This window comes from Salvelinus namaycush, chromosome 16 (genome assembly GCF_016432855.1).
Source record: "Salvelinus namaycush isolate Seneca chromosome 16, SaNama_1.0, whole genome shotgun sequence".
Taxonomy (NCBI): Eukaryota; Metazoa; Chordata; class Actinopteri; order Salmoniformes; family Salmonidae; genus Salvelinus; species Salvelinus namaycush.
This window is the reverse complement of record NC_052322.1, coordinates 48,358,818-48,365,963: the sequence shown is the minus strand read 5'-3', so window position 1 is coordinate 48,365,963 and position 7,146 is coordinate 48,358,818. Positions and strand designations below refer to the sequence as shown.

At 49.3% G+C, this 7,146-nt stretch overlaps 1 protein-coding gene across 1 annotated transcript; it reads right to left on the bottom strand.

Annotated features, from left to right (window-relative positions):
• Positions 1-356: 356 nt before the first annotated feature.
• si:ch211-150o23.3 lies at positions 357-6,813 on the bottom strand. Its single transcript, XM_039011440.1, has 7 exons — positions 6,184-6,813; positions 5,559-5,945; positions 4,976-5,284; positions 4,538-4,654; positions 4,139-4,336; positions 843-995; positions 357-488 (listed from the first exon to the last, which is right to left on the bottom strand). Exons 1-7 carry the CDS (start codon positions 6,215-6,217, stop codon positions 448-450), a joined length of 1,239 nt encoding a protein of 412 aa, XP_038867368.1. The 5' UTR covers positions 6,218-6,813; the 3' UTR covers positions 357-447.
• Positions 6,814-7,146: the final 333 nt, after the last annotated feature.

Here is a 7,146-nt window from a genome sequence, read left to right as displayed (position 1 = left end):
TAGTAGATGGTGAGAGACAGGTACTACTAGTAGATGGTGAGAGACAGGTACTACTAGTAGATGGTGAGAGACTGGTACTACTAGTAGATGGTGAGAGACAGGTACTACTAGTAGATGGTGAGAGACAGGTACTACTAGTAGATGGTGAGAGACAGGTACTACTAGTAGATGGTGAGAGACAGGTACTACTAGTAGATGGTGAGAGACAGGTACTACTAGTAGATGGTGAGAGACAGGTACTACTAGTAGATGGTGAGAGACTGGGGCAATGTCGTGTCGATGTCTCCTTCGTAGTGTTTTGGTAACTTGGTCTTGTGTGTGTGTTCTCCACCTGTGCTCCAGAGCCATCCTTCAGGAAGGTTTGTCAGCTCAGGAATGTCTCTCCATGGTTCCACCTTTACGGTTCTCTCAAAAACACATGGTCCTTCTCCAAATATACTGCCCAACTCACAATTTTATTGCTAAGGCAACGTAAGTGTTGTCCACACCTGTTGATCAAATCAGACATGTAAATGGACGTGTCAGTGTGTTCATGGTTATACAGGATGATTCTTCTAAATTACCTTGACCGTGGTAAGTGAAGATGGCCAGGAATACAAACTGATATGATTTGTTTCACCATTGTTTCTAAGCATATCAGTTTGGATTCCAGCGGGGTTAGGGTCAATTCCATTTCAATTCAGGAAGAACAATGAAATTCCTATTCCCTTCAATACTTTTCAATGAGGAAAATGTGGAATTGGTTTTACTTTCTGAATTGACTGGAAATGGAACTGACCCCAACTTGGATTCTAGGCTAAAGCTAGGAGTGGGAAGGTGAATTATACATGACAAGGACTCACAGGTTCTGGTCTCTCTCTCTAGCTCCGAGGGTTTCTTCTCCCTCTTGCAGAGCACTCTGGCAACGATGATGATGATGATGAGGAGAGCCACGAGGAAGGTCAGAGCAGACGCCAGCCAGCTGATCACCATAGGGCTCAACACTGGGTCTGGGTCTGATGAGGGCCACACGACCCAGATGGACAGACAATATGAGAAGTGATAGATGGTTTATATCTTCCAGGTCTGATAAGGGTGGACGCAACCAATGATGGACACAAACAAACATGAATATATGTATGGCCACAACCCAGACGGACAGACAGTCATTATATGAAAGTATAAACAGTTTACATTAGAGTTTTTCATATAATTCATTACAACTAAACACTAGATCATCTATTTGTATGATCATCTGTGTTTCTTTCTCTGCATTAGAATTTAAGAATCTGGTAATCCATGACAACAACAAAAACACATTCAGATCACCGTTCTAAATCGATAAATAACCTTCATGACACCAATCCACAAGGCCTGAGTTGGTGCCCTAGTAGGCTGGCCTCGGATATGTTTGTGTTGTCTTGGCAACTCAACAACCATAGGAGTAGGCCATACAGCACAAACACATCTGGGACCAGGCTACTGCCCTAGATGCTGACTAGCATGGCCTCACCTCCGATGGACCAGGCTACTGCCCTAGATGCTGACTAGCATGGCCTCACCTCCGATGGACCAGACTACTGCCCTAGATGCTGACTAGCATGCCCTCACCTCTGATGGACCAGGCTACTGCCCTAGATGCTGACTAGCATGGCCTCACCTCCGATGGACCAGGCTACTGCCCTAGATGCTGACTAGCATGGCCTCACCTCCGATGGACCAGGCTACTGCCCTAGATGCTGACTAGCATGGCCTCACCTCCGATGGACCAGGCTACTGCCCTAGATGTTGACTAGCATGGCCTCACCTCTGATGGACCAGGCTACTGCCCTAGATGCTGACTAGCATGGCCTCACCTCCGATGGACCAGGCTACTGCCCTAGATGCTGACTAGCATGGCCTCACCTCCGATGGACCAGGCTACTGCCCTAGATGCTGACTAGCATGCCCTCACCTCTGATGGACCAGGCTACTGCCCTAGATGTTGACTAGCATGCCCTCACCTCTGATGGACCAGGCTACTGCCCTAGATGTTGACTAGCATGCCCTCACCTCTGATGGACCAGGCTACTGCCCTAGATGCTGACTAGCATGGCCTCACCTCCGATGGACCAGGCTACTGCCCTAGATGCTGACTAGCATGGCCTCACCTCCGATGGACCAGGCTACTGCCCTAGATGCTGACTAGCATGCCCTCACCTCTGATGGACCAGGCTACTGCCCTAGATGCTGACTAGCATGCCCTCACCTCTGATGGACCAGGCTACTGCCCTAGATGCTGACTAGCATGCCCTCACCTCTGATGGACCAGGCTACTGCCCTAGATGCTGACTAGCATGGCCTCACCTCTGATGGACCAGGCTACTGCCCTAGATGCTGACTAGCATGGCCTCACCTCTGATGGACCAGGCTACTGTCCTAGATGTTGACTAGCATGGCCTCACCTCCGATGGACCAGGCTACTGCCCTAGATGTTGACTAGCATGCCCTCACCTCTGATGGACCAGGCTACTGCCCTAGATGCTGACTAGCATGGCCTCACCTCTGATGGACCAGGCTACTGCCCTAGATGTTGACTAGCATGGCCTCACCTCTGATGGACCAGACTACTGCCCTAGATGCTGACTAGCATGGCCTCACCTCTGATGGACCAGGCTACTGCCCTAGATGCTGACTAGCATGGCCTCACCTCCGATGGACCAGGCTACTGCCCTAGATGTTGACTAGCATGGCCTCACCTCCGATGGACCAGGCTACTGCCCTAGATGTTGACTAGCATGGCCTCACCTCCGATGGACCAGACTACTGCCCTAGATGCTGACTAGCATGCCCTCACCTCTGATGGACCAGGCTACTGCCCTAGATGCTGACTAGCATGGCCTCACCTCCGATGGACCAGGCTACTGCCCTAGATGCTGACTAGCATGCCCTCACCTCCGATGGACCAGGCTACTGCCCTAGATGCTGACTAGCATGGCCTCACCTCCGATGGACCAGGCTACTGCCCTAGATGCTGACTAGCATGGCCTCACCTCTGATGGACCAGGCTACTGTCCTAGATGCTGACTAGCATGGCCTCACCTCTGATGGACCAGGCTACAGCACTAGATGTTGACTAGCATGGCCTCACCTCTGATGGACCAGACTACTGCCCTAGATGCTGACTAGCATGGCCTCACCTCCGATGGACCAGACTACTGCCCTAGATGCTGACTAGCATGGCCTCACCTCTGATGGACCAGGCTACTGCCCTAGATGCTGACTAGCATGGCCTCACCTCCGATGGACCAGACTACTGCCCTAGATGCTGACTAGCATGGCCTCACCTCTGATGGACCAGGCTACAGCACTAGATGTTGACTAGCATGGCCTCACCTCTGATGGACCAGACTACTGCCCTAGATGCTGACTAGCATGGCCTCACCTCCGATGGACCAGGCTACTGCCCTAGATGCTGACTAGCATGGCCTCACCTCTGATGGACCAGGCTACTGCCCTAGATGTTGACTAGCATGGCCTCACCTCCGATGGACCAGACTACTGCCCTAGATGCTGACTAGCATGGCCTCACCTCTGATGGACCAGGCTACTGCCCTAGATGCTGACTAGCATGGCCTCACCTCTGATGGACCAGGCTACTGCCCTAGATGTTGACTAGCATGGCCTCACCTCTGATGGACCAGGCTACTGCCCTAGATGTTGACTAGCATGCCCTCACCTCTGATGGACCAGACTACTGCCCTAGATGCTGACTAGCATGGCCTCACCTCCGATGGACCAGGCTACTGCCCTAGATGCTGACTAGCATGGCCTCACCTCTGATGGACCAGGCTACTGCCCTAGATGTTGACTAGCATGGCCTCACCTCCGATGGACCAGGCTACTGCCCTAGATGCTGACTAGCATGCCCTCACCTCTGATGGACCAGGCTACTGCCCTAGATGTTGACTAGCATGGCCTCACCTCTGATGGACCAGGCTACTGCCCTAGATGCTGACTAGCATGCCCTCACCTCCGATGGACCAGGCTACTGCCCTAGATGCTGACTAGCATGGCCTCACCTCTGATGGACCAGGCTACTGCTCTAGATGCTGACTAGCATGGCCTCACCTCCGATGGACCAGGCTACTGCCCTAGATGCTGACTAGCATGGCCTCACCTCTGATGGAGATAGGGAGCGGTTGGCTCTCCCGGGACATGAAGGTTCTCCCGCCCAGCTGGACCTTGTAGAGGCAGTAATAGTAGCCCTCGTTGGAACGCTGTGCGTTTAAAAAGGCGAAGGTGACGAAGGGCGAGAGGGCAGGCAGCGACTGTCGTACCGTGCCTTTGGAACGGATCAGACGCAGCTGGAAAGAACCTTAGTAAGGAAATAAGATAATATGACTAGATAGCTACATTTACAAAAACGATGTACTGCTTGTTCTTGGCTCTATGGACCGGTTTCCCGTGCACAGCTTAGCCCAAGACTAAAAAACTTGCTGACTGGAGAATCTCAATTGAAATTACTCCAGGACTAGGGCAAATTGTAAAATGAATCCAATAAATTAAATCAAGTTACCTCCAGGGTACTGCTGCTCGGTGGAGCAGGTGATGTTGAAGCTGTGGCCTTTGATGACAGAGCCTGTGGGAGCCTCGATGGACGTGTTGTACCAGTGCAGAGGAGTGTGCAGCTCCACTGGCAAGATGCGATGGGGAAAACAGGGGGTTGGGGATCAATTTGACCCGTCATTGAGTTACAGGATAGATCCAACTTACAAAACAAGTCACAGTCAAGTCATTTTTGTTTCTGGGAAAAGATGTCAGGACTTTAGACAAAACCAAAAATGACAAAAGATAAAGTAAAGGTAAAGTGTTTAGTAAGGAGAACATGTTTTGAAAATGGAGTGAAATGAGGCGGTACTACCATCTATCCTGAACATATGAACACTGAACTTTAGGGCATTATCGTAGCAAATAGCTTTGTTTTCTTCCATTTTATATCGAACTGATGACTCACCCACAGTGATGTTGATAGAGTTGCTAGGTGGAGAGCTGAGCAGGGAGGAGGGAGAGCTGCCCTTGATCCTGTACAGACAGCTGTAGCTGCCCTGGTGTGTAGCCTCTTGGTCTGACAGAGTCAGCTCCACCCTGGTCTGGGCAGAGTCCACCCTCTGAGTCACCAACGGGGTGTCTATGCCCCTCTTATACAGGTGGAAGTCCTTCAGGTGGTGGCCCAGTAGCACAGTACAGCTGAAGCGAACCGCCTCCCCGGCAGAGAAGACAGTGTGAGGGGAGAGCAGGGACAGGGTGGGCATCAACAGTGTACCTGTAAGGGACAAAAGCTATGTTATATATCCATTAGGATAGTTCCTAGCCACATACATTGTCTCAACAACAAACAAAACAAAAAAATCACACCACACGTATATTATCAATTGTTAATCGTTACCATTGTTCATATGTATTCCAACATGGAAATGTTTTCTGTCCCATAACAAATCCTCACTATTATAGGTGTCCTTGCCTCCTGTAGCCTGGGGATCTGTTAAACAGTTTCAACAGATCTGGCACCAGGCTATCCTCCTGGGCCTCAGTCTCACCTGAGCATTTCACCCCAGCGTCATTATTATGGGTGCAGGTGAGGTAACTGTGGAGGACCCTGGGACATCGCGTCAGGCTCGCCTCGTGGCCAGAGCACTGGACGTGCCTCAGCCAGATCTCTCTGGAGCCCCTGCCAAACGCAGCTCCACGGAGGGCGTTCTCAGCCAGCCCACAGCCCAGCTCCAGGCACACCACGTCAGCCTCCCTCAGGTCCCAGCCATGGTCACATACCGTCCCCCACTGGTTCCTCTGGAATACCTCCACACGCCCCGAACACTCACTGTCCCCATTGACGAGCCGGATGAACGACACGCCATCTGCAGAGGGTATCATTTTGAGCAATTCACCGTCTGCATTGACTCCATCCCAAGTAACAAGAGCACAGCCTGTATGGGAACAGCATAACGAAGAGAGGAAAACAGTACATTAGAACTATAATCATGAAAATACTGCAGAGGAGTCATTGCTACAGTACAAAGCAGTACCTTTACAGTCAAGGTTATGACACTTGCTCATCACATCAAAGAGCACATTGAAATACTAAGCTAGTTCTAGAATGAACAAACAACAAATTACACCATATAATCATCAGGCACAGAGCAAAACATTTAAATCATCTCTGACCTAGCGTACAAAGGACAAGGAGAATCTTCAGCATCTTTGTCACCGTTCCATTTGACCGCGAGTCGAGAGATGATGATGACAGCTCGATGCGATTTTCTGGGGAACAGACTACTCAAAATGCACCGGACAATGGAGTCCTTCAACTTGACACCACTATAGCTGGCTGGTTAACAAGTCAAACTATCGCGGCGCAATACTAGCCGAATGATTTCGGTGTGCTAGCTCGTACAACTGGCTATAGCATACCTACTCGCGTTAGCGAACTAGCTACATTCCTTCATACGTGCTTAGTCCGTCGCGGTCCTTCTTTTCACATTTAATAACGGATATCAAACATGTTAACATTTTAAACGGAGAACACTACTCTGTCGTTAAAATGAATGTCCATTCAATATCAAACTTTTTTGAGAGAAGGCGAAGATGATGTTTAAAAACGAGCTAGCTAGCTCACTAGCTAGCATATAGTTACTATAGTTAGCTAATGGGGTAGATGGCGTAGCTATAGTTAACATTATAGATACATTATTCTTTATCATCCATATATAATCACTTCAAGGCGTTCGGTAAATCCTTTAAAACATTTTTTTTGTTTGTTTACGAAAACTAGCTAGACACAGGTCCGTGACGCGTTGTTTTTACGTCATCAGACAATGTATGGAAGCGATTCCCAAACCTTCCATCACAAAACCACCACACACAGAGATGAACATGGAGAAGATACCCCTGAGCATGCTGGCCCTGGGGCTCTGTTCACAAACAACACAGCAACAACAATTACAGCATAAGAAAACAAATAATTACTTGACACATTGGAAACAATTAACAAAAAAAAAACAAGCAAACTGGAATGCTATTTGGCCCTAAACATAAAGTAAGTACACAGTGGTAAAATACCTGTCAACTGTGACTGACTGAAAATTAACCTCCCTTATCTCACCTCACTTGCTCACATTGTATATATAC

Bases quoted from the DNA above. Each gene is read 5' to 3' on its own strand.
- si:ch211-150o23.3 (XM_039011440.1), bottom strand. From the start codon at position 6,217: ATGCTGAAGATTCTCCTTGTCCTTTGTACGCTAG. The intron at 996-4,138 runs GTGAGGCCATGC...GGCCCTCATCAG, and splicing joins GCTCCCTATCTCCATCAGAG to ACCCAGACCCAGTGTTGAGC. The intron at 489-842 runs GTGAGTCCTTGT...TTTGATCAACAG, and splicing joins AGAGAGAGAGACCAGAACCT to GTGTGGACAACACTTACGTT.